We start from the raw sequence: 27185 nt of genomic DNA, 5'->3' as shown, positions 1-27185 counted from the left end.
TACAACACTAAAGTACCTCTCAAATATAAACAGAGTAGTCTTCTCAGCCATTTGATTGTAGAGTCAAAGTTTTGGGGCAGGAGATTCCAATCTTTTGAACATAAGTGTCGGAAAATATGTTTACTCAAGTGATTCAATTTATAATACCTCATACTTTTTTTCCGGTGAACACAAAAAATACTTTTTTTTTCTGAGCAGCTGTAGTTATTCCTGCAAATTTAAATTTTGTATGCAAAACATATGAGCAATTATGCCTTGGTAGAACACCATAAAACACATTGTTTCCATTAACAGGAGACAGGAGCAATAAAGTGATCTGCATTTTATTGTAGGGTCATGATTCTTCAAATTAAATGAATGCAGATTTTTTTTTAAATTAGTCTATGCCAATATCAGTCAAGTACACAACAAATTAAACACAGGTGTGAAAAAAAACCCCAATATGAATGAAAAAGTCATTTTACTCACTGATAAAACTCACCAGAAAAAAATAATACCAAATACCATTACCAGTTACTCTCAAGGCAGTGTTTATTATGTTACTATCACCTAGTTGGTCCATATCTGCAGTGCTGACACCAGACAATAAGACAAGCCCTCAGACTTAAGTAAATGGCACCACTCAGTGCATAACAACAGTATTACACCTGGACTCAGCCTTAGACACAGCCACATGTGGGCTTTTCATGACAGACTCCTATAATTTTTTGTTGATCTGTTTTTTCATTTTTAGTTTTTTTTAGTTTTAATTTTAGCCTAATTTTATTTTGCATGTATGAACACTAAGACTGTGTGTCACTTAATATTAGAGGCTGGCTCTGTGTTGTCAAAAGATATTATATATCATTGACACAGTTTTTTTATGCCTGAAGGCTCTCAATTAACAAGAGGGGATAGATGAATAAGCTAATAAAAGATTAGATTTATGATAAAGTTTATTTATATCTAATATATTGTTATCTATTCCTTGTTTTTATTGTATTTATTTCATTTTTTGTATTTTTTGTACAGACTTTCACTGTTTAAAAATAAAAAAATCTAAAACACTATGGACCTTTCTCTGTGTCCTTGATAATGTCATAATATTTCATACTATATAATATAAGACACTTTTCAAAACATATTTAATTTATTGTCACATGAAATCACAAATGTGAATTAAGCAAAATAAAGTCAGTTCCATCCATAAGCATATTTAAAAAAATTAATTATAATAATAAAAATTAAAATACAGAAAGAAAGAAAGTATAATAAACAGATAAAATAATTATAAACAAAATCTATAATATAATACAATATAATATATGTTATATTATAGTGTGTTGTTTTTTATATTTTATATATTATTATTTCATCTATTTATCATCATTCTTTCTGTTTTATTATTATTATTATTAGTAGTAATAGTAATATTTAGGGGGGGGTGAGGAATAAGCTCATACAGAATTATATGATATGATAAAATTATTTATATATCATATCATATCATATCATATCATATCATATATATATCATATCATATCATATCATATCATATCATATCATATCATATCATATCATATCATATCATTCTTACAGTATTTTTCAAGATAAAACTTGCACTCTCTCGCAAGCTTTAGTAATGGGGAGTTTTTACTGTGGTTCTTTTGTGTCAGTGCTTTGACGGACGTGGCCGAAAACCAATAAAATTCTGAGCATAGCCCTTGAGCCCACCCTGCAGTGCTCATGTGGCCAATCACAGCTGACATCTGGTATACTGGGCGGGACAAAGCGCATAACAGGGTAGTCTGCATTGTATATATTTTGACGTCGGCTACCAGGAAAAATAGATAGCCAGGCTTATCTTCACAGATGGCTGGGGTGACAGCGACCAGCGTTATACTGTAGTGCGAAATATTAAAAAAAACCGAATAGTAGTTATTAATTTACTCACATAATTCTTCATACAGTGTCCGGATACTGACATATTAACACATTAAAGGCGCATTTTACTCGAGTTTTTGGTGCATTAAATGGAGGAGAAGAAGGAAGACGGAGACTCGGAGATACAGGAACACGGACCCGAGCACTGGTTCTCAAAATGGGAGCGGCAGTGTTTGGCCGAAGCGGAGCAGAGGGAGCCGAGCGAGGAGGAGGCCGACAACGACCAGGAGAAACTGTGGCATCTTTTCCAGAACTCCGCCACCGCTGTGGCACAGTTATACAAAGGTTCACACCAGCGTTTTCTTCTTGATTGTTCGTCTAACTATACTAACCAGTGTGCCTTAGGCTTGTTGGTTAGTCCCCCCCAGCTGCTTACTGAGCGTAACTGTGGACTAACGGTAGCGTCACGGTCGGTAAAAGGCCAACTAGCTCGTTAGCAAACTCACTGACCAGTACTGGGTAACGTTACGACGCTGAAGTCAGCTTCCGATTCGTAGCTTCCGATTCAGCAGTGAAGTGGAGCGTTAAGGGAAAAGTAATTTACATTAATTTATTCCTGTTGTAAAAGCATATGTTAAACACTTAAGGTAAAGCCCCGACGCTGTCTAAAATCGACTTTCACATTTGCAGTCCCTTTATTCTATATGTAAACATGCAAAAAAGGAAGATATCAATGTTTTTTCAAAAAGTAGACAACATTAGACCAGGTCAAATCGAAAAATATTATTTATAGACTTAGACTAATATAGTCCAGACTTAAATATGGACTATATTATCCTACAGAGGTTAGATTTTATTTAAAACACAATTTCAGAATTGTAAAACCTATGTTGTTTTTGTGAAAACGTAAAAAATGTAGATTTCACTGCTTTTTTTTCCCACATGTTGACAACATTAGACCAGGTACAGATCCAAAACCACTACACCTAGACTGGGCAAATCTGGACTACATTACCCCACAGAGGTCAAATAATATTTAAAACACAGTTTCAGATTTGTGAAACCTGTATTCTATGTTTGAAGATGCAAAAATGGAAGATTTTACTGATTTTCAAAAGTAGATGACATTAGACCATGTTCAGATCAAAAATGATTATTCCTAGACGGATCAAATCTGTACTAGATTATACCAGAGAGGCCAAATTTTTATTAAAAATACAGTTTCAGATTTGTGAAACTGTTATTCTATTAGTGAAAATACAAAAAACCCCTGTAGATTTCACTGCCCTTTTCACATGTTGACCACATTAGACCAGGTCCAGATAAAAAATAATAAATAATTCACAAATTTGGACCAGGGTTTTAGATATTGTTTAGCCTCTGTGATAATCTAGTACAAACTTCACTCATCTAAGTACATTGATTTTTGATCTGGACCTGGTCCAATTTTAAAAACTCAGTGAAATCTCCCATTTTTACTTTTTCACAAACAGAATATAGGTTCCACAAATCTGGAATTGTGTTTTAAATATTATTTAGCTTCTCTTGGATTATTTAGTCCAGATTTGACCTGTCTGAATATGGTGGTTTTTAACGGAGACCTGGTCTAATGTGGTGATGTAAACAGTGAAATCTTCCTTTTCTTTTGTATTTTAACAAACAGAATAAAGGTTTTACAGATGTGTAAGTGGGTTTCAGACAGTGTCGGGGCCTTACCTTAAATGTTTAACATGCTTTCCCATCAGTAAGACGTGCAAAAAACCCTAAAATGATCGGTCGCAAAATAATGCAAGTTACTTTTCCCTAAACTCCTTAATCGGAAGCTAACTTCAGCGTCGTGGTAAACGTTTACAGCTGATTTTGCAATGCTAAATTTAGCTAGCAGTGTTAGCCAGTGAAAAAAATAGTTATGATCTCAGTTACGGTGTTATACACTTGGTTCGATTGTTGAACAGCCATATCTGTTTTACTGGCATAATTTAAGTATCTTAAGTTGAATATGAGTACCTTGGGCGGCTTGTTGACAGCAAGTTAGACAGCAGCGGATAGCTAACGTAACGTTAGCTAGGCTAGTTACAAAATGGCGATGGTAACAACAACCGTAGCTACGCGACATTCCCAGATGACAGTCTGTTGTATGCTGTCAGTGTTACCACCAGTTATACCGGGTGCCGTTGAAATGTGACACAAAGATATAACGTTAAAACCACGGAAATGTGTTTTGTATACGCCCGTTTTGCTGCTGAGTGAGCAGTTTGTTCAGCAAGTTTAAGCTAGCGTTATAATCACAAAATGGCGAGGTTCGCTGTGGAAATATTGGTTTGTCCACAATATGCTCCGACTGTGGTGCTCCCAGACATAAAACATTACTGTCCATGTTGACAGAGCCCTGCTCGCTAAGTGTGTCCGTGTTTGACATGCATGTTTGACACGGCGCTGCAACTTTACTGCTGAGAGGGCATTAAGTTGTCGGTGCTTTTCTTGCTAAACAAGCCGCTGCCAAGCTGGCCATCTAGCGCTGGCTGACAGTTATTTTTATGCCAAACCCTGTCCCTGCAATTGTAGATGTAAGACAAAATGGCGAATGAAAATGATCTTCACTTCTACAGCCCTGTAACTACCAAGCTGTTGTACCTCTCAGATGTTGTGTTGTCATTTTTTGGTCACATTAATCAATGATGGCAGCATGTTATGTATGGAAAATCAAACATATTTCCCCTTTCCCCCCACAGACAGAGTATGCCATCAGCAGGGCCTGTCATTGTGGGTGCCATTTCAGAACTCTGCAACAGCTGTGACCAACCTCTACAAAGGTATTTTACCACATCAGTTTTCTCTGCATCCTTATACAACTTATACACCCACGGTTGTTTTTGTGCTTTGCTTCTTCTATCATTGTACTTGTAACTGTAGACATGTGTTTAGTGGTAAACATCGTTATCAGCTACATATTGATCTTTCCTTTCAGGGCTTGTAGGTTTTTGTGTGTCAGTGAAAGACACAGGTTTAAAGGGAAACACTGTTTTAAAACTTGTCTATTACAATGTCAGGAATCCACCAGTAAACAGAGGTGGTACATTGTGGTAAGAATGAGATTGTACTGGACATGACTCCTAATCTGGTAGTATGTCTCCCAAAAAAACTGAGCAGAGGATTTCCAGAGTGAGTAGTTGACACCCTCTGGAAGTAATGTGCAGTTTAATTAAAAGCTGTCAGTATTGACATTAACCTATGATACTTATGATAATGATGTTTACCACTTGTCAGATGAGCCTACACGTACAAAGATAGATGGAACAAAGTACAAAAACAACTGTTATATTGTATAATTATATTGTAAAAATAAAGTTTATTATTATTAAATAGTTTACTATACTTAGATTTCTCTATGGTTTCTGGACTTTGACCAAAAGTCTGTCACTGTTGCAGTTCCTGTACGTATTTGCTTGACTCTGAAATAAATTTATTATGTTATTCACGATCACAGAGAGTGCTGAGGCCTTTCAGAGAAGCTTTGATCGGGGCATCCAGATAGGACACCAACGCCGTAATAAGGTGGGTCTTGTTTCTCTGTTACTTTTTTTAAGGCGCCTCTATTCACTTGTAACTGGACAAATTGTAATATTATAGCCTCCCTGCCATATTTGTTAATCACATCTGTGCTTACAGACTAAATTAGGTTTACACAACAGAGGTGCTGAAGGGGAGAAAGTGCATTAGCCTTTGTTAATTTAATTAAACCTTGCCTAAGTGATGGATCACTATTTTATTGGATTGCAGGACATGTTGGCCTGGGTGAAAAAGCGCCGAAGAACCATCCGAAGGGAGGATCTTATCAGCTTTCTGTGCGGCAAAGCACCACCACACAGGAGTAGCAGGGCTAATCCCCGGCTGGCCATGGTGGCCCCCAGCCGGGCTAATTCACCAGCAGAGACTGGCTCATCTGTGGAAGCAGACCTCCAGCCCTTCAGGGAGGCCATAGCACTGCATGGTGAATAAAGTGCAAACACAAAGCTACACGGCAGTGGTGATTGTAGCCACCAAATCAGATACATGATTTACAACTAAGAGGGCAGCTACGAGGTTGGATAGAAAATCAGGGGTACTGCTGTTTTTTAAAAGCCAGTGTAGACGGCCAATAATGGTACATATCTGTTTTTGTGTGTGGGTGTGCTCACACTTAAAAGTGAGGGATATTTTTTCCACAGATTCAGTAGATTTAAGGTTTGGTTAAGTATTATAGAGTGATTATGAGAGAAAGTTTTTTATATGAATTTCTTTAACCCGTTGAAACCTGAGCAAATGACTTCGATTTTTTTTTTAGAAATCATGGATGAAAAATGCAATGGTCAACTGGGCAAGAAATGTACCACAAATTGAAAGAAATTACGTAAAGGTGACAAGACAAAGACCGAATTTTAAGATATATAATTTTAAGGGGGAAAGGGAAAAGAAAGACTAGGAAAAATGTCAAGAAACCTATATTCATAATTATCACAATAATTTATGATTATTAATTTAAACTGTGTCACAGGAAAAATACATAAATATTGTTGTCAAAATATGAAAGCACTTTTGGTGTATTTTGTTTGGGGTTTTTTTACCTCTCATATTTTATTACTGTTATTAGCTTATTTTCAGGTAATTATTGAAATTCTTGCTTTTTTGGGGGTTATGGCGTGCTCATTGCCTTCTCCCCATGTTTTTACAGGAAATCAAACTAATTTGCACAGGTTTCAAAGGGTTAAACATCAGCTGGCTCATATACTGAAAAAGGTCGTCACATGACGTAGAGCAAATAATTGTTAAACGCTGAAGTGCTGTATGTTTTTATGTTAGAGAGAGTGTGTGTGTGTGTGTGTGTGTGTGTGTGTGTGTGTGTGTGTGTGTGAGAGAGAGAGCACATGCTTGTCCTTCAGTAATCGTACACTGCCACATATGGCTCAGAGATAAGGGTATGTTATGCACGGGTGTGTATGTATTGGCCAATGGTGAAAGAGGGCCTCACGTTCTTAGCCCCTCGTGTGTGTGTGTGTGTGTGTGTGTGTGTGTGTGTGTGTGTGTGTGTGTACGTGTGAGTGTGCGCGTGAGTATGCGCGTGTGTGTGTGTGTGCGTGTGTGTGTGAGAGTGAGAGTGAGAGTGTATGCGCGCGCGCGTGCTTGTGACGGGAAACATCTGACTAAAGAAAGTAGTGGCAGGTTTTTAAATATGCAGACGCCACAGTTTCTGTTTGTAGTTCAGTTACATTACAGTCTGTTGGTATTTCTGGTGTGCTGTCAGTGCAAATGAATATAGAGAAAATATCTGAACCTTATCACATTTTAAACGGTAGCTGAAGTCAGGGTGGATGATGTTAGGCATTTGGCGGTTTAGGTTACAGAAACACTAGTTCAGTCTGTGTCAGGAGGTTTCAGTGTGTCTCCTTTCACAGTTATTGGATACCTTTTGCATTTCACAACCACTGTTTTTGTGTGTTGGGTCAGACAAAATCTTGTAGAATCACATGAACAAAACACATTTCTGTCACCTGCCAACAACTGACTCTTCACTTATTTTGTAAAATACTTCTATAAAAAATGTAGCACTAAACAAGTTGTGTTGATTTAAAAATGAGAAAGCCGCGTCCAGTGCGTACTTGACCGTCTCATTCTTAGTTAGGCAATAGAAAGTTTTTTTGATTGTTTTCCCCTCATGGTTGTTTTAAACTACACCTGTCACCTCTCTTGTTAAGTTACAACTTATGTTACAATGAGTTAAAAAACGTCTAAAGTTTTGACACTAAGCGATGACCCGTGTGTTTTTGAAATGGCTTTTTTTAAATGCTGTTTTGTCTTTCTAAAAATGTCATTCTGAAGAAGCTTTAACCTCACTCGTGTTTTTCTCTGAAATCTAAAATGGAGACAGAAACAGACACTGAAATAACAGCCTCAATGAATGACTTTGACAAATGAAGTCTTGTCAAAGTTATTAATTTTCTGCCCTACCCATCACAAGGGAATGTCTTACCCAGTTACACCTTTTAAATGGTTATCTTACCCAGAGGAAAAGGTGACATGCCCTTTACATGTTTGGATTAAGTCTGATATGAATATTTAAGATTTGATTACACGGTAAAGTGATGCAAAACTTTTTTTTCGATGCCACTTTGATTTGACAGTCATTTGGGGTAGAAAACATTCTCCTTGGTTGTTTTTAGGGCTGTACCCAACTCAGAATCTAACCAGATTTGGCTTTTCAATATATTTAATGATTGGTTTTGTTTTCCATGTAAAGTTTGACAGTTTGAACAGACTTAGGTGTATGTTCAGGTTGACAGCAGCATTCACTCACAGTAAACAAGTCAATGGCACTAACGACGGGTCGCAAATGTGCAACAACATTTCTTCCCTATGCTAGATGTCATCAAAATCCAGAGACTGTTTGGTATTAACTTGCTGTGAGCCGTAAATTCACCACTCCTTCACTTTATGGTGCGGTCTCTCTCCCTATGTGGCACTGCAGCATGTCCGCAACCGCAAAGAGTAGCATGAAAGCCAAAAGCACTCACTCTACGGCAAAATCTGGGGACCAAAATGTCCCCAAAAGTACAGTGCACAGAAATAATCACGACAGCTTGACTTGAAGCAGTCTCGGTCTACTAAGGGGTCTACGACTGATGATTCAAGTCTCCAACTTTTAGGGAGCAACCTAGTTGTTCGTCACTGTTGCACTGTTGTAGCTTTCATTCAAAAATGCAGCACCACAGGTAGCTTGCCTTGTAGCTAAGTCAGTGAGTAGTGGAGATGAATGGTTCCTTCCTGTTGAATTGCAGCAGGTTTTTCAGATCCTTTTTTACATCTGATGTTATAAAGATCTTCATGCAGTCGCTCGTTTATGCGTCCCATTTCTCCACCCACTAATGCCTTTTTTCTGTTGCTCCTCTCTCCTCCTTCCACAGGTCTGAGTGGAGCCATGGCGAGTATCAGTGTTCGCTCCGGTGCTCCAGGGTCTCCCACACACGTGAGTGGGAGCAGCAGTAACGGAGGTGGCGCCGCTGTAGGAGGTTCTTCCGGCTCGGGGCCGATGTGCCGCAGCAGGCGCAACGGGCTCCAAGACGTCGACCTGAACACTTTCATCTCAGAAGAGATGGCACTGCATCTGGACTCTACAGGCTCTGCCTCTGCCGGAGGGGGAGGAACCAGGAAACGAAACTCCACCCAGTGTAGTGACGTCATCACGGACTCCCCGACGCACAAACGCAACAGGATGATCTGATCTGCTGCCTGCCTATGTGTGTGTGAGGGGGGGTGGGGGAAAAGCCTTCGACGCCAAGGCTAGGAGAAGGGGGGATGTACGGGCTTATGAGGGACAGATGGACATTTGGACGCCTGGCTGTGCAAAACAACCTGGGCTGATGGTCTCAGATGGGTCCATTCAGAAGCTGAATGAATTCTTTTCCTTGTCTCCTTTTCTCACTCTTACTACAAATCACTGATCTGCAATCAGAAAGCCTGATGAGTACGTGTGTGACTGGGAGGTCTGGACGACATCACACACTCCTCAGACACAGCTGCCCCGGAAAGGAGACAACGAAGGGACTCATTCTGGGATGCAGACAGTCCTCAGAGGGGTGAAAACGCACCGTGTGCTGCTTGACAAGTAAAAAGCCACTTGATCCTTGACACATTTGTGCCCTTCCCTCCCTTAACCTCACTCATCCTCACCCACCACCTTAATAAGGAAGTGAGGGCCATGATCAAATCGTCTCACTCAGCGAATCAAGTTGCTCGCCAAATGTCGGACCCGACAGAGACTCACCTCTGCGTCAAACAACACACCTGTTCTTTCTGTTACTTCATCATCGCAGCTCTCAGTTGCCTGTCAGTGGTGGAGCTAAATCATCACGCTTCATCTGCCGCTTGTAACCAGTTACATCTCTCTGGCTACCAGGCACGTAACTTTATTCTCTGCTAAAGCTTCAACAGTGGCTCGATTTAGTTCAGCCAGATGCCCTTTTCTCTGTTTTTAAGTTCAACCACCAGTGTTAAATTCTAGGTTTGTCGCCACTGTTTGCAGCAGTGATAGCCAAGTTAATTTTGCGTTCTTTTCTTCACTTTGTTTTTTTGTTGTTGAGGATAATGGAAAGGAAATATTTTTTTTCTTTGTGTATACAGCTTGTCAGCCTGTTTGCTGACTGCGACGCCCTCTCCCCCCTTTTACCCTAGTCTTATTACAAAAGCAGCTGCTGTTTTATGTGATTGTGTGATTATTCTGATGAGTTGCAATAAGGATTTTTGCACTTAGTTTTCACCTCTAACTCATGCAAACAAATCGGCTCTTCCATTGTATCCCAGTTGTAGCCTTGTCAAGCCCTTACGCATTATTTACCGGTTGGTGCTTGGAAAAAAAATTGTTTGAAATGGGAGCCGTCACGCACACTTCTGGTTCCAACAACTTTTCAAAAGTGTTCAATCAAGTTGTGTTCCTGCGCGTGGGCTCTGTGTGTATTCAAAGAGTCCTTCCCCATCTGAAAAATTAGTTATCGGAAGATTATCTGTAATGAAAGAAAAAATCACAGAAATGTTTACAAAGGCAGCGTTTCTTAAGACTCAACGAGTACACACCAACGAGTGCACACAAGGATTATTTGAGCATCGGACTCGGTGTCGGGACACGGTCTGCTTTTTGTATAAGGGGTGTGTGCACTAATAAGACGTGGATGAGTTTGATTTAACTTGGTACAGGATGATGCAACTCGGGGCTTGTTTCGTTCTTGAAATGGTTGTTGCCTCCCATCCCTCTGAGGGAGAGGAGACACTGATATCACATGAGTCAGAAATTTGGGTTTATTTAGCAGTTTGTAAAGTAATATAAACTGGTGCTGAACTTAGAGTCTTAATGAAAGATTATTGGAGTTCAACTGTAAAAAAAAGAAAATTGTTGTATGCTTTCATTTAGCATAGAAAGCTAACAAAATGCAAATTATTTAACAATATTGAGTTTTCTAGTTATCAGAATAATTATGAATATTTCCAGAGATGCCCTGCCATAATCATGGTAAAGTTTAACCTTTTAACGCCCGTGGGAGCTGACTTGTGAGATGTCAGTGTTTCCTTCTCTTTTTCCTCTTTTTTGTTGACCTGTTCACTCCCCTTCACCTTTATGACCTGAAAGGTGGGGTTTTCTTTAGTTGTATAAAGCATGCCAGTTTTTAACTTCTGTTACATTTTGGTCACAGATTTCATTTTTGCGTTATAGGTTGGCTTTTATATTCATACATGATTCGCTGGCTTGTCGTTGAGAGAAAAGAACCAGGATAAGTTTTGTTGCTTCTGTCAAAAAAAAAAAAAAAAAAAAAAAGCTCTGCGTTTAGGAGTTTGTTCTTGCAAACAAGTGAAACCACTGAATTAGACTGATTAAAAATGTAATGTCAGATTAGAAATGTGAGATTTGATTTCCACAGAGAGCCTTTGATGACTGTGACGGAAAGTAAACAAGTAATTGATGACAAGGTTTTATTGCTGGTCTTGGTTTAAAACTGTATTAAAAAGCAAACAAAGTCTTGTCAGTTTCTGGTAGCTTCACTTAGCGCAGGTCTAGTGAATAACATAGGAAGGATCAATGTTTTTGGAATAGGAACTTCGCCCTTTAAAGTCACATTTAGGCTGCATCCACACTAATATGTTTTTCATTTTAAGACGCATAACTATTGCTACATTTACACCGAAAGTCCACACTACTTTGACATCTTGGAACCCTAAAATGTTGACGTTTTGACAATGCGTCTGACCCCATTTTAGTCTGTAAACTGAGCCTTTTAAAAATAGTGATGCAGACACCCATGTTCGCGGCATGATTGGATCTAAATAATCACAACGTGTCAAGTTAAAGCATTACAGCTAGGTCGAGTTAGACCTAAGGAGATGCTATGTGACTCGCCCACCTGCTACATGTCTGGCCCACCTACGTACACGAGAGTCTACTATCAGCCCCCTTTCGCCTCTTGATCTAGAAGCAGAGGCCTTGACGAAAATGCCAATTTAGCACTTAAGTAGCCATGAAATATTAGGTTAAAAGAGACGCTGTTAAGGTTAGGATTAGGGTAATGGTAAGGGTTACATCTCATTATTTACAAGATGAATTACATCTCCAAAATTATAAAATGGATTATAATAATCATTTGTCCATCGCAAATTGGCTTTATAGGGTTCAAATAAACGTCGAGCTATTGGTTAGTCTTATACGGGGGGTGGACGCAGGTCGTGGTGACGTGGCGTGTACACTTACAGCAAATTGTGACTGCAGCTATACATTATTCTTAAAGTCCAGACAGGCAGAAATGAAGATGTTTGAGATGATGACGCAGATACCGTCGCTTGCTTCCTGTTTGGGTCTTATCAGTCAAAGCCAAAACATCATTGCTACACCTACACAGCTTTTGTGATTTCATCTTTTCTGTGTCGGTACTCGTTTCCCATCCCCATGACTCCATTAGCAATGCTACCAGTACTGGCGCCGCCCTAATATGTTGGCAAATTTGCTTGCCATTGACTCCCAGTCTGTTTAACGCCACCTTGATCGCCTTCCGGAATCTCCCGTATTACTTTTTGCCATCCCCGTAGTATTTTCTGCGACTAAGCAACCAACCGTAGAGTAGACAATCTGCTTCCCGTTTACAGCAACGTGCAGGCCCAGTGTTAAAAAATGGTAATGTGATATAGTTTGCAGGTGTGTGAGGATGGACGGAGATGATTTCTGAAATGGTGCTAAAACACTTGTGTGTGGAGAGAACGATTCATTTAAAACGCCGCTGTAAAATGAAAAAGCGTTAGTGTGGATGTAGCCTCGAAGTCCATCAGACAGTTTTAGACCGTGGGACACTTTTCATGGCAGATTATGTTTTTGGAGATGGAGTGAATCTGAGCTGACAGCCTGTCCACACGTTCTTCATTAAATTTAGAAGAATGCACTTCCGATATTTGAGTTGTTTTTCTGTCTGCAGACACTTTACTCATTGTTTCGTGTCTGACACTCCGCGTTGGCATCCGTAGCATTCTTGACTAAAACCAAATGGCGCTTGTTGTTACGAATTAGCTGTTAAAACCTCACAGTGTTTTCTTTTGCACGACAACATGTCAGTTTAAGGCAAGATGTGAAGCGTCTGCTGACGGAGAAAACAAATGAACTTTCAGACTATCCTCTCCAGAGGCTCGACTGAAGAGCTGCGAGCGGGATTGTACCGTCTTTCTAACCCCACTGTTCAACCTGCAGCGTTGACCCCCATTGATTAGCCTGGTTATAATAGAGGGAGCACTTTGTGTTTCTCTTTTCTTCCTCTGAGCCAGTCGCCGGCCTTCATCCACATTGTTTCAAAAGGCTGACTCATGCCACGTGTCTCTGGAGCCAACACTATTATCAGCTGTTTCTTGATACTTATTTGTTTAAAAAGTAATAAATGGCTAATCTATATACTTAACATTTAATTGTTGGTATGATATATGTGGTTCACATTGTAAAAGGAAATAAAACCATTGAGTTGCAATTGGATGGACTATGTTTCATTAAAATAAAGCAAGTTTTGTTTTATTCGGTTGCTTAGATTTGCTTAATATTTAGTTCATAAGGGTTCTCTATTAAAATGTTGTACGCATGTTTTTTATCTATGAACTTGCAGCTCTGTGTCGCCAGATAAGAAATGTTCAACTTTGGCACAAGAAGCTTAAAATGATCATATTTTAAGGTCATTTTTTTCTACACAAGCAGGGATCCCGCATGTCCTTAAGAGTCTTAAAAGGCATTATATCCATCAGTCCAAAAATAAGGCCTTAATTGGTACTAAATATCCTTCAAAAATCTTAAAAATGCTAAGACATGCAAAGTAGTATTAATATCAATCTTTTTTTGTTTACATTGCACTGTAAATTCTTTTTACGCTTTTAGAAAGAAAAAAAAAAGCCTCTCGCATTAACATCACCAAAAAGTCATGTTTTACACAACAAATATTTGGGCAAAATTCTCCCTAACCTTAAGAAATTTGTGTTATTTAGTTTGTTCACTTTTGTTTATTGTAAAATTAGTCTTAAATTTCAATTGGCATCAAAAAGTTTTGAAAATATTTAAATCCCACTTGCCTTAAGTCATAACCACAAGAACAAATAAGCGTAAATGTATAACTCTACAAAACACGTTTCATTTGACACAGCTATAAATCTACTCGTATTGTATTATAAAGCCTGTCGGCATGGCTGTGATGCATGACAGGAGTCCATCACTGACGACTGTTGTAAAAACCTACTATAAAAAAATTACATCACAAGACAGCACGACTGGACGCTGTTCAGATTCTGCATGAAAACAGTTAAGCCCAAAATTGAGATTACTGGCGAATTCAAAACACCTAGACTTCAAACAGCATATTGGTGACAAAGTTAAAGCTCCAGATTGACAGCCGTGGTTGCAAGCAGGCCCTCTTCTAGACCGCTTTGCAAAGGGGGGCAGTTAGAAATGTTGGTGGGTTATATGAGATATTCGTTAGGTATGTATGGTGAACTGATTCATGTTTTTATCCACAGCTTTTGATAAACAAACTCAATGTTGAGCCTTTTTATGCACTAGTGATACTCAACGCACAGCCCGCCAACGGCTAAATTATCATACATTAAGGCACTTTTTGGCATTATTGATGGTACGTTGTACAAAGTACAGCAAAATTATGGTATGAATACAACAATTATCATACATCTGGTAATGCTGTTGCAGTTCTTGAACTTTTGGAAAAGACACAGTTACAAGCTGACAGTAATTGCACAACAAAGCAAACATTGTCAGGCAACATTCGGGCAAGTTTTTCCTCTATATTCCTCATTGCAGATATTGTAAACTCTAGAACTTGCACCACAGCTTCCCCTTTAGATCTGATTGCATTTTGTTGACTTGTTACAAAAAAAATGAAACAGTATGCAAATAAAAATAATTTGCCTTTGTATTGAAGAGGAAGTCTGGAGGTTGAAAATAAACACATTTCACAAGGGACGACACAAAAGCAATAAAGACAAACTGATTTCTGGTAGTTAGAGGGGCCTTTAATGTTTGATAACAGAAATTTGGCTTTCACTGCACACATCATTGATTCAGTGACATTTACAGATGGGTGAAAAGAAAAAACCAGAGTCATGTATGCATGAAATATTGTGGGACCGTCACTGAAGCAGGTCTGGGGTTAGGGGGCGACAGATTATCAGCCTGGACAATTATTGGGGCCAATAATTGGCATTTTGCCGATCATGTCGATTCTATTTTAACGATTGCCAATGAAATCAAGTAATTAAAAAGTGCAAAGAAGGTGTCGGTATGGCAGAAAAGTTTACTTTGTAAAATCTCAGGGAGATATTTTTATAATTCATTTTTTATATACATTTACACTTTATTTCATAAAAAAAATTGCTGGGAATACTTCGGTTTTGATTAAACATTTGCATTTAAACTAAGTTTTGTGTTGTTATATTCCAAATTCTAAATATTGACAGAAAGATTTGAATTTTTTTGGAAATGTATACTGGTTCCAAATATCAGTTATCGGTCTCATTATCATGATTCATTATTGGCATCTGCCCCAAAAAACAATCAGTCGACCCCCATCTGGGACATTTTTTCAGACCTTTCAGAGCTGTGATTTCTGGATTTGTGGTTACAGCTTCATTTCCGGGACAATTCTCTTAGTCCTGCTTCAAACCACAGGGTGGTGCCAGAGGACAACACTTGAAAAACATTTTTTCTTTATGTCTGAGTGTGAGATGAGGAAATTCAGAAGCCTGCAAAGTTTGTTACTCAGAGCTGATACTGTAGTGCAGCATTATCGATGGCCATAATCCATAATCTGAAATAGGCCGTGCTGTTTGTACACACACAAAAGTGGTTTTTGTTTTTTCTACCGTGTTGAATTCATTTCCTTCCTCATGAAAAATCTGTAAAACAGATTCTTTTAATGTTGTAAATACTGCATTATTTACATCCATGTTTACTTGCTTACAGTCTTAGACCTGCCTGCATTTGTTGGCATATTATTACCAACACCAACTGAATAACAGCGGCGTAGCATGAAACCGGCAACAGAAACGGGTACATGTACATCCACATGTGCATGCTCCTTCCTGACAAACACTGCCCCAAAAGCACCTTACATCAGTTCATGAGAAATGATCAGCTGCCTTCATATCACCAAAAATAACTTCCAATATAATCTGAAATAAAGGCTCTGCAGCTGATATGTCAGGCGAAAACAACCCTTTGCAGTTACTGGAGGAAAAAGCAGAGGATTAAGTGGTAAATGGTTTTGTATTTTAGAGCACAAGACAGAGCAGAGTTTGCACGAGGCAGATTTTTAAGCATTTATATTTATTTAATTGCGGCATTATTTCAGATGTCGGCTCTGGCTGTTGTACGCTCGCTGAATACGACAAAGGCAAAGCACACGCATATTTGGACACTCATATTCAAATCAACATTGCAGTTGTTTGTTTAAAACATAATGCAATAACAAAAATCACCAAAATATTAAATACGTCTCATGACAAATTACACAAGCTGCTGAAAGAAAAAGCAAACAAGTTCTTCCACATTAGAAATAAAATGACAAACAAGACTAAAACAACGATTGGTGTTATGAGTGTTTCCCACATGAAACGTGGTCATGAATAACGCACGCGTGCAGCCAACATCCTCAATCGTTGCTGCTGATGCTGCTGTTGTTTTGGTCCATTGGTGTCATACAGAATATTACAAGCTTCACCTCCTTCGTCTCGCTGCTCCTCCACCTCCTCATCTTCACCTACAGCTGCTGCCAGACGGCAAAGATTGTGATAAGCCACACCGAGGTCCTCGAGTTTCTCAACATTATACTAACAATCAACCTCCATAAATATCTTCACTGGAAAATCAAAGCATTCATTAGAAAAAAATCTAAAACTGAGAGCCTACAGATTTTTTTTCTGTGCCACTTGAAGGCATCTCAGACAAAAACATGAGCGTGCAGTGTGCATCTTAATGAAGACTTTCACTGAGATTTGGAGCTGCAAACACACAAACTTGCCTTCTGCAGCAAAACCAGATTTTATTCCTGATGTGCTCAAAAACTAGAATCATATAAATCTTCTTAAATGGGCCAAATGTTTGTTGTTAGGCAAAGAAACTCAGGGCCTGTGGGAGGTGAAGGACAGGAGGTGAGCTCTCAGAGTCCATTTCTGATGAGGGATCCTGACCCGGAAAGGGTTTTGGATCCTGCTGACGGTTTTGGGTCAGGACTCAGATTTGGCTGAGAGGCAGGAACTTCTGGTAATAACTCTTGGTTACATCGATCATCAGGTCCTGCGTGCATTCTGGGAGCTCACCCGAAAATAAACCTAGAGAGAAACAAACACAGGTGAAAAGACGATAGACGTAAAGTGGAGAGGTCATCTGTGATGCTGGGTATCACTCAAAAAATGCTGATACCGGTATCAGAACGTAGACTTAGATACAGGTATTCTTAATGATAGTTTTTTTGTTAATGAAAATCACATTAAAACATCAGGCTGAGAGTCCACATAGTTGTTATTCCTTTATTTAAAAAAAAAAGGTCTTAATGAGGAGAGAGTATGTAACCGTATGCTTCTGCAGAAGAAAAAATGCAGCATCCTGCAACTCAGAGATTTCTTTGTGCTGCCACAAAAAATAAATAAATAAATAATAAAAATAACCCTGCATGGACACTCAGCCTTATGGTATAATCTTATTTGCAGCATGATTCTACTGGAATTAAACATCTCATTTAATGCAATATTATCACTGATATCAGATAGTCGTACAACACATCTTATACGATTTATCTTTCATCTCCTCGGCATTTTTACACACTCAAAGCAGTTTCATAATGAAAAAAAAAAACAGTTTCAAGTCTTTAGTTTTATGTTTCAGCATCATGACAGTTTACCACTCAATGCAGTTTCACAAAATTTCAAAAATAAACCTATTTACCACAACTTGAAGCGATCTGTTAGCATAATATCAGTACGTAAAAATATCTACTGCTACACGGGTCCCTGGTAAAACTTATAACAGCACTGTTAATTTCATCAAACAATCATGTACAAGTTGGCTGAGTTTTCATATTTCCTAAACTTTACCTGCTAAAATTCCAGACATCACAGCGCCGTCTTCAGTGATCTGGGATGAGGGGGAATCCGGTGGTGGAGATTTTGAAGAAGGCTGTGTAACTTTAGGCGGACTTGAGAGGATGATGGCTGCGGTCCTTTTTTCTTGCGGTCGAACGCAGAGAAATTTTCTGCCCTTGAATTTATTCCATGCATGAGTTGCACGCACGAGTCATCAAATTCGTCGTGTTGCCGGCGTCTGTTTTTCATATCGCATTGTGCGCTTTTTAGCACTGAGCCTGATAAAATGGAGCCACGCTTTTGATCTCATCTTAGACATTTTTTACACCTGTGTGACTCAACAACATAAAACAACACGCTGACACACAGGTGAGCCCCAGCTCAGGACATGACGTAGTATTTTTACTGCATATCTACGACAGCCAGTCACCAGGATTGTTAGAGCTTGGAATACGCATCCTGCACATTTATTGGCTCCCTGACACTGAGATTCACTCCTTAGGTACTGAAGGCATTTGTTGATACTCGGTCGTATCAAAGCAATTCAACCGTTGCCATGGAAGTGTTGAGTTTTGTACAAAGCCCTCGTCAGGTGTGTGTCTGTGTGCAGCTGACCTGGACATCCAGAGAAGACGGTAAACGGCGGCACCACGGTCTCAGGAGGGAGCACGGTGTTGTCTAAGATCTTGCAGCAGTCCTTCAGCACACAGCGACGACCCTGCAAACAAAACACCAAACAAGTTAACAAACATCTGCTGCTGAGTCAAATGCTTCACCTGAAGCGTTTTCTTTTTTCTGCTTATTACACAAAGGTTTCAAACGGCTGTTCAGAGCAATACAGCAACAAACATCCTTATGATATTAAGACGACTGGGCTGAGTTGGAGTCTTCTCCGAGTTACAGCTTTGTTATCAGTCTATTTAACTTTAAAAACATTTGCTGGGACTGTGTGTCTTAAAGGGACACTTCACCAATGTGCAATCTCCCTCCATCTAACTAGTGCCTCGATATCCCTCCTCCCACCGCGCTAACTGATGTCATTTACATCATTTGGCCGTGTTTCGCTGGCTCTTGAGGTTGTTACTGTACTTCTGCATTCGCCGCCTCGTTAACACGGCAGCTCAGAAGACGTCACTCAGTAAATTATATAAACTGTATATAAAGATGGACGTCACGCTCTTGCTTATCCCCGCTAAACTTAAGTGAGGTTAAAATATCTGAGATTTGGGCATTGCCATTTGGCGATGGTGATGTCACTGAGAGCTGGCGTCTGCGCAGTAGCGATATCTGCAGGAGGAGAGTTCCCGCCAAAAACCGCGTCTGACCAATCATGAGCGGATTGGCTGTCACAGCTGTCAATCATCGTGGAACCCCCTCCCCTTTTGTATAATTTAATGACTCATTAAAACCGAACTTAAAAACAAACAACTAAACAAACATCAGGGTGATGTGAACTACTTTCAGTGTCGGAAACCGTCTTTATTAAAAAAATTTTGGGTGTTTACTTTGAGATTTTAGGGTCTATCTACTGACAGCTGCCAGGTTAAACAAAAGTTGAAGCATTTCCTTTGTTTATCTGATAAATTATCAAACAACAATTTGGCAGCCCCCCTGCAGTATCTCTGAGGACCCCCTAGGGGGGTTGTGGGCCCTCTGCTGAAGACAGACATTAGAGCAATAATAAAAATAACAAAACTTGTCTGTCTCCAGTTTAAAAATTGAATTTATGTGTTTTGTGCATATGCTCTTCCAAAACTGCGCCTGCTCAGAGCAGCCTGCCAGCAGTTTGCTGCTGCATAATCTGAACATGACCACCATGTGACTGTTCACCAGAGGCCAGAAGACACACTGCTCCTGTTTATGTCCTCTCTCACACTAAGGCAGAGCTTTGTCTCCGTTATCTTGTCTCTTTTTTCTGTTTGTGTGTGTGTGTGTGTGTGTGTGTGTGTGTGTGTGTGTTATCATTCCACTCACTATGACACAGTTCTTGCCAATGTGGACGTAGGAGCCAATCTGTGCTGCGTTGACCACACAGTCCTCCTCGATGAAGACGTGGTCTCCGATGTGCAGCGGGAAAAATGCCACACTGAAGGGAGAGACGGAGGGTGGAAGCAGACAGAGATGAAGTTCAGGTGTTTGTTTTAAAAGGCATCAAGAAACCAGAAATAAAGGGTCCAAAATAAATCTGTAATTCTGCCTGTTGTTTACTGATGCAAAGACAATGATGTGTTGGATACCAACTGAAACAAAAAAATCAAAGTGGTACAATTTGCCAAAAGGAAAGATGCCTTATTTACCCTTTGCTGAACTTTTTGAAAGGTGGTCGAATGACGCTCCGGCTCTTCACCACACAGTGCCGGCCCACCCTGACATTAGCCAGGTCTCCTCTGATGATGCAGTCATTCATAACAATAGTCTGACGGACACAACACACACACGCATGTAAGAGACTGAACAGCTCCGTTTTATTATAAAAACACCACATTCACTGATGCAGATGACTTTTTCATTAATATCTTTGCTGTTTGTTCTGATACCCTCATGTTGTCCTTTTTTCATCACATTGTATTCTTATCTTTGTCTGAAGACAACTGTATGGCTTGAATATGAAACAATAATAAGCACGCACACACACACACACACACACACACACACACACACACACACACAATTGAAGCTGTATCACAGCCTAACAGATTACACTGATAGAAATTAGGGGTCGACCGATGTTTGGAACCAATATGCATTTACAATAAAATTAGAAATCTTTCTGTCAATATTTACAATTTGAAATATAACAAACTCAAACACAAAACTTTGTTTAAATGCCTTTGGCAAATCAAAACGGAGTCTTTCAACATCATATAGAGCAAGTGCCCTGCAACGTTTTTATAAAGTTGTTTAAATAAAAAATGAAAAAATAAAAATACCTAATACCATAACAGTTCCTCCTATGCTGACACTTTCTTTACATTTCTAAATAAATTTATTTTATCAGCGATTATTAAAACGCTGATACAGATAATCAGCAAAATGCCAAAAATCTGCCCTGATAATTGCCCAGGCCCATAATCTGTCGACCACTAATAAATATACAATTTTCTGTCAGGCAGGTGATTTTTTAAAATGTATCTATTTATTTTTTATTTCAAAAACGTAATGTACAAAAACTGGCTTTGAGATCTTGGATTGGACAAACAGAAAAAACAAAACAACAAAAAAACAAAACAAAACAAAACAAAATCAAACCAGCAAATAAGTTGGAGTATCAAATCTATAAAAATATATATGTATTAAGAATATAAAGAATATTTTTTTAAAGGGCTAAGACTTTTGTTGGAAATAATATTCATCTATTACGTGAACAATTTAATTGCATTTTTATGTTTTATGCAATTAAGTGCTTTCACATAGGAAAGAAAGTTATAAAACACGCTAAACCTAGGTTTCACCTTCACATATTTGAATTTGTGTTGGTAAAACTTTCCGTATTATTAGAATAATATTAACCAGAAAGTCATCTTCGCTTTTGTCCGTGAACAAATGTCCTTTTGAGTGTCGCCAGGTGTGTCTTGATTTATACTTACTTTGCCATTGAGAACGATGTTTTGACTCCCACACAGCACTGACTGTCTGCTCACTTTGTTGCCAGACGCCTGAAATACAACAGAAATTATTAATAATGTTATTAAAGCGTGTTTTTGTCTTAATTATCTGTCTAAAATGAGCAATGATTTCAACGCCCAACGCCCCGTTTAGCTTCGGTTAGCCACATAGCAAGCTAACTAGCTAGCTAACAATGGCTTTAAAAACAAACACATTACCGTTTCAATGTACTCCGCTTTGTTGTACAATATTTCAGACAACTCCATGGTTGGAAATAAATATAAAATATGATAAAAAGGTTAAAACAGTGAGGATAATTGAGTGATGATGATGTGTTTAGCTCTGTCTGCTGTCAGCGTCTCTTCTTCTGCCGACTCTGCGAGGGGACTTTCAGACTATATAAGCCGAGAGCCAAATCATCGATGGATTTTATTGGCCAAAGAAATAAAATAAAACAAAAAGTCTGTTTGTATTTGTTATATTTGAGTTGTTTCCTATAAAATTTAATATATATATTAAATCCTATAAAATTTAATATATATATTAAATATATGTGTATATGACATGTTGACTTATTCTGCTCCTTCAGGCAGTTTGGTTAGCAGGGCGTCTGGGGCTTTAATGAAAAGCTGCTTCTACCCCCAAAATCTGCTTCTACTCAATAATAATGACCTTTTTTTTTAACATCACAATTCACAATTGAACTTTTGAAACTTTAGCAAATTGGTTTGATTTCTTCAGCGAAGGTGATGAGCGACTTAACCAAAAATGGCCCAAAAATTAGCTGGAATAAGTAAAAAGCTACAAGAAAATAAGGAAATAAATAAATATTATTGATATTATTGATAATAAATAAATAAATAAATAAATACCCCCCAGACACACACACACGTTTCTAAAAAATACCCCCACCCCCATAAAATAGATAAATAAATACATAAAATAAAGATGCAATAAAATAAAAAAAAACACACAAAAACAACAACAAATAATTTACAAAACATTCGTTGTCATTTTTTCTCTATTTTCTCGCAATTTGAGGGACATTTCTGACCAAGTTGATCGTTGTTTTTGTTTGTTTGTTTTTTGAGGGGTCCGTTTTACTTCCGAAATATAATTCCGTTATTGATTGCTCTTCCCTGAGCTGGATCCAAGCTCCTCAAAACTTTTGAATTTTAGATTTTATCGAATTCATTTTTTAATAATTACATACTTATTTTGACGTCTGTTTGTAAAACAACATTAAAAAAAAATAAAAATTATAAATTAAAATCACATCTTGAGTTGTGCGCATGCGTACATCGAAGCCCTTGACCCCTTCTTCTTTTTCCTCGCGGTGCATGCTGGGAATCAGCAGTCATTCTCCGTTATGGCGGCTCGTGTCCTGCTGCAGTGTGTCCGCACGCTCGCCCGGCCCTCTCTGCGGCTGTCCTCGGCTAACCTGGCCGTCAGAGCCGCTGCCGCCCCGGCAGCAGCTCTCCACCGACCCGTCTCCTTCGCCGCAGCCAGCCGGAGGACGCGGTGGCTCGCGCAGAGCCCGGTGAGTCTCCGGTAACATTGAGCCGTCGTGGCCTAACGTTAGCGCCGCTGCTGTGACCTACCGACGCCTTTCAAACGGGACCGGATCAAACGTCCCGCCGAGAGCCCCCAAAAACACGCGACATGTTTATTTTACAAAGAGTTAAAACGCGCGCGTGTGTGATAATCTGCCCGGAGTCCGTCAAACTTTAAATCGTCACATTTTCTGTTACTCAACAGCCATGTTTTGCTTGTTAGCTAACGTTTGCTAGCTAGTTAGCAAAGTCCACTGACACATTTATGTTGTTTTCTCTTCTGAGATCTGCAGCCTCACTGTTGACTTAAACTTAATCTCCTCCTAAAATTACAAAATATTATTCCATCTGAGCCAAGAGGCAACGATGCTTTGGAGATAAACGCGGTGCTTGTCTAGCTGAATCGTGTTTTGTGTTGTTTATTGCTGTTTGGAGAGTTTAAGTTTAATAACTCGCAGTACACAGTAAGGATGATGTCACGTTGCAAGTCATGTACTTTATTATCTTGGATATGTTAACAGGTTTTCTGTGGATCCTTGCAAAGTTTATTCTATTCAAAAATCTAAAGATAAGTGCATAATTGGTTTTAAAATGTATTAAATTAAGCTTGCAATAGTCTTGGAAATGCCAAGACAGACGTGGTAGGATTTTATTAACTGTTCAACACTGAAAATTTCTTTCAAAATCATGGGAAGAAAAGTTTACCTGAAAATTAGCAACATGAAAAAGGAAAGAAAAGTAAAAAATGAATGAGTAAAAATCCTTTTAAAAAAACAAAAATACACTTTTTGTAATACTATAATAATTAGAAATCGTTTTTTTGTTTACATTTCCCCTGTTTTCAATGCAATTTTCTAGTAACTCTGCCGTTTAAGAAGCTTAAGTGAATAAATAAAGTGATGTGAGAGCTGAAAGTCATTTGTTAAGCTTTGTTTGGGTGGACCTCATCTCGCTTGTCTTTGTACTCAAAAGAATAAGACGTTACTGTTGTGAGTCCCGATGGAGATTAATGCATAAATAGCAAAACAGTTCTGTGTTTAAACGTTCACTCTCGAGCTACATTTTGACCCACAGATGTGAACTGAGCATAAATGGCTTTGAGCTATTTCAGGAGCTGGTGCCTTTCTCTGGTCACCACCTTTTTGTCCTCCATGACCTTCATCCTCTCTCATCATCCCTGCTCCTGACTCCTCTTCCTCCTCAGATCCCCTCAGTGGGCGTGTTGTGCCGACAGTATGGGGACCTGCCTCCCCTCACCCTAGAAACCATCAAAGACCGCGTCATGTACGTGCTCAAGCTCTACGACAAGATCAACCCCGAGAAGGTGAGAGCGAAGAAAACGCCCAGCCGACCTTCTGCTCGCTTCAGCGTTTAAAGATGCTTGTGTCGTGTTTGTTACTTAAAAGGTTACACGTGGGAATGTTTTTGTTCCTGAATGTTAATAAATCCATAGAAATCTTTAATCTGAATGATTTCTTCTAAACATTTTTTTTTTTAAAAATGGAAACGACCTGGGAAAAAAAAGTGTCAGAATCACTTCAGTCGTGTTACTTTCTGCTCCACAGCTGCAGACGTCCTCCCACTTTATGAAAGACCTCGGTCTGGACAGTTTGGACCAGGTGGAGATCATCATGGCCATGGAGGATGAGTTCGGTGAGTCTGCATGCTGTGGAGCTGCTACTCCGTCAGGGGTTAATGGAAAACTTCAAACTGAAACTGTCTGTCTGCACATTTGCAAAGAGAGCTTCTCTGATTTGTGCACAGTTTTCTAATTAGACTTTAAACGGAGAAACGGGCTATTCGGCTGGTTGAATCACTGATTTCAGACACAATCACGAATCTCCTAAACATCAGCTTTTCTGTTTTCTACAGCATGACTGTTTCACTTTGACGACGCATTTTTCAGATTTCAGTTAATTATGGTAAGAGGTCTGAAAATAAAGCTGCAACAGTTAGTTGATTCATCAGTTAGATGATCAGCAGAGAAATAAAATCTGGAAACTATTTTGATAATTGATAAATCATTTAAGCTGTTTAAGCAAATGTGCCGAAAATTTTCTTAGCAGCTTCTCAAATGTGAAGGTTTTGTGTTTTTGTATGTTTTACTAAACTGCTTTATACTCATTTGTGAGTGCTGACGAATTGTTATTTCGTGATTTTTGGAATTTCATTCATTATACTCGCTAGACATTTGAGTTGAGACAGTTTTTTTTGTTTTTGCTTTATGTCATTGCAAAGTGAATATTGATTCATTTTTTGGCTGTTGATTGGACGGAAAATGATACGTGATAAACTCAAGAATTAAAAAAAAAAAAATTTTTTTGTAACATTGTATCGACTAAACAATTAGAGAAAATGATCTGCAGATTACCGATAATGAAAAAAGCTGTTGGTTTCAGTCCAGAGCGAGAATTTACACTAAATCTTTAAGTTCAACTAAAAAAATTAAAAATGAGTTAAATTCGGAGATGGATGGTTTTTAATTGACTTATGAAAATGACCAGATGTTCAGGAAAATTCAGCAGTTGTTGTCCTAAATCCTGTTCCTGTTTGTCCTAAAAAATCAGAATAAACCCAATTTTTGATTCGTTTTAGCTTAATCAACATTAAATACGGATCGTCGTGAAACATGCACCTGCATGAATTCAGTCTTTTTTTGTCTGTGAATTAACGAACAATTACACACTGACGCTACATTGTTGAACTAAAATAATAGAGAAGAGTCTGCTTTTCTAAGATTTTTTTTGTGTTCTGTGTTTGTTCTGCAGGCTTTGAGATCCCTGACGCGGAAGCAGAGAAGTTGATGAGTCCTGAGGACATTGTACAGTACATCGCAGACAAGAAAGACGTGTATGAATAATCCGCTCTTTAGTTCACAGAGGTAACGCTCTTTCTCTCCTTCCTCTCTGATATCACACATTCTGTCGTTTCGTCTTTTGTTTCTGTGAAATCACTCAACATTGTTTCTTCCTTCCAGAGAGGTCGACCCCCGCGTGACCCCACAGGAAGTTCGTTTCCCACTTCCTCCTCGTCAGCTCTTCTGTCCATTACGACACCGCTGACCTCAGCTGCCGTGTCTCGTGTTTAACTGTATTTAAATGAACATGTGCTTTAGGAGCTTGGAGATAAAAACATTAAAAAAGGTTATATCACAGTTTCGATTTTTTTTTCTTTGCTGACAGTTCAAAAATGTGGTTTCGATGTATAATTTCACATGAATAGATCAATAAACACACATGCTGTACAGTTCTGTGTCTCCCTGTTGTGATATTTATTCCCGTACAGGACAGAAAGAGCACGAACGCCACGGAGTCGAAATGAATATCAGAAAGAAAGACGTGATTTGAGTTTAAATAAGCGAGTCTCAAGTCTGAACGTCACAACTTTTTCTAAATCCACATATTTCAAGGACATAAAATCAAAACTTTTCCATGACCAGGACCAATAATAAAATACCCGTTACGTATAGAATATGAGTAGTTTTGAGGCGTAGGCAATTATGGGATCTCTGCGAATCATGTCAGATTCAACGTGACTCCTGCTAGCTGTAAAACACGCAGGGAGAGACAGAACGCAGAGATAAATTAGGAAACGCATGACAGCAAACATCACGCGGCGGTATATATTAGAGCGATATTGTGCGACACTGAAGGTTATCCACGATAATGAAAACAGTTTCATCACAAACAACAAAATTCCATGACTTACCCAGAAATTCAGGATTTTACCATTTCAATGACTTTCCCAAGGCCTGGAAAACAACCTTATGAAATTCCATGTGAACAAAGAGGATCTTCAGTGGTTTCATAATATTAACCCTTTGAAACCTGGGTATTATGATCAAAAACATGGGAAAAAGGCAATGAGCAACTTCAGAAAAAATGACTCAGAAATTAGAAAAAAGTACCTGAAAATGAAACAAAAAACAAGTGAAAAAAAATGAAATGACCTTTTAAAAAAAAACGCTTTAAAGTTATAATTCTTTAAAATTATTTAAAAATAAATTAAGATAATTATATCGTTCCCTGAACATTT

At 38.8% G+C, this 27185-nt stretch overlaps 3 protein-coding genes across 3 annotated transcripts; 2 read left to right on the top strand and 1 right to left on the bottom strand.

Moving 5' to 3' along the window:
• The first annotated feature begins 1826 nt into the window (after positions 1–1826).
• c17h16orf72 (chromosome 17 C16orf72 homolog) lies at positions 1827–13431 on the top strand. The gene is made up of 5 exons (XM_042504754.1): positions 1827–2208; positions 4596–4676; positions 5351–5418; positions 5644–5854; positions 8802–13431. Exons 1-5 carry the CDS (start codon positions 2013–2015, stop codon positions 9116–9118), a joined length of 873 nt encoding a protein of 290 aa, XP_042360688.1. The 5' UTR covers positions 1827–2012; the 3' UTR covers positions 9119–13431.
• A 2785-nt stretch (positions 13432–16216) lies between these two features.
• On the bottom strand, positions 16217–21974 carry dctn5 (dynactin 5). The gene is made up of 6 exons (XM_042505584.1): positions 21816–21974; positions 21579–21647; positions 20289–20407; positions 19966–20077; positions 18607–18709; positions 16217–17241 (listed from the first exon to the last, which is right to left on the bottom strand). Exons 1-6 carry the CDS (start codon positions 21861–21863, stop codon positions 17144–17146), a joined length of 549 nt encoding a protein of 182 aa, XP_042361518.1. The 5' UTR covers positions 21864–21974; the 3' UTR covers positions 16217–17143.
• Positions 21975–22935: 961 nt separating this feature from the next.
• Positions 22936–26396, top strand: ndufab1b (NADH:ubiquinone oxidoreductase subunit AB1b). The gene is made up of 5 exons (XM_042505394.1): positions 22936–23137; positions 24355–24474; positions 24716–24803; positions 25919–26031; positions 26128–26396. Exons 1-4 carry the CDS (start codon positions 22967–22969, stop codon positions 26008–26010), a joined length of 471 nt encoding a protein of 156 aa, XP_042361328.1. The 5' UTR covers positions 22936–22966; the 3' UTR covers positions 26011–26031; positions 26128–26396.
• Positions 26397–27185: the final 789 nt, after the last annotated feature.

Source organism: Plectropomus leopardus, chromosome 17, assembly GCF_008729295.1.
Source record: "Plectropomus leopardus isolate mb chromosome 17, YSFRI_Pleo_2.0, whole genome shotgun sequence".
Classification (NCBI taxonomy): Eukaryota; Metazoa; Chordata; class Actinopteri; order Perciformes; family Serranidae; genus Plectropomus; species Plectropomus leopardus.
This window is presented reverse-complemented; position numbering and strand designations above follow the sequence as displayed.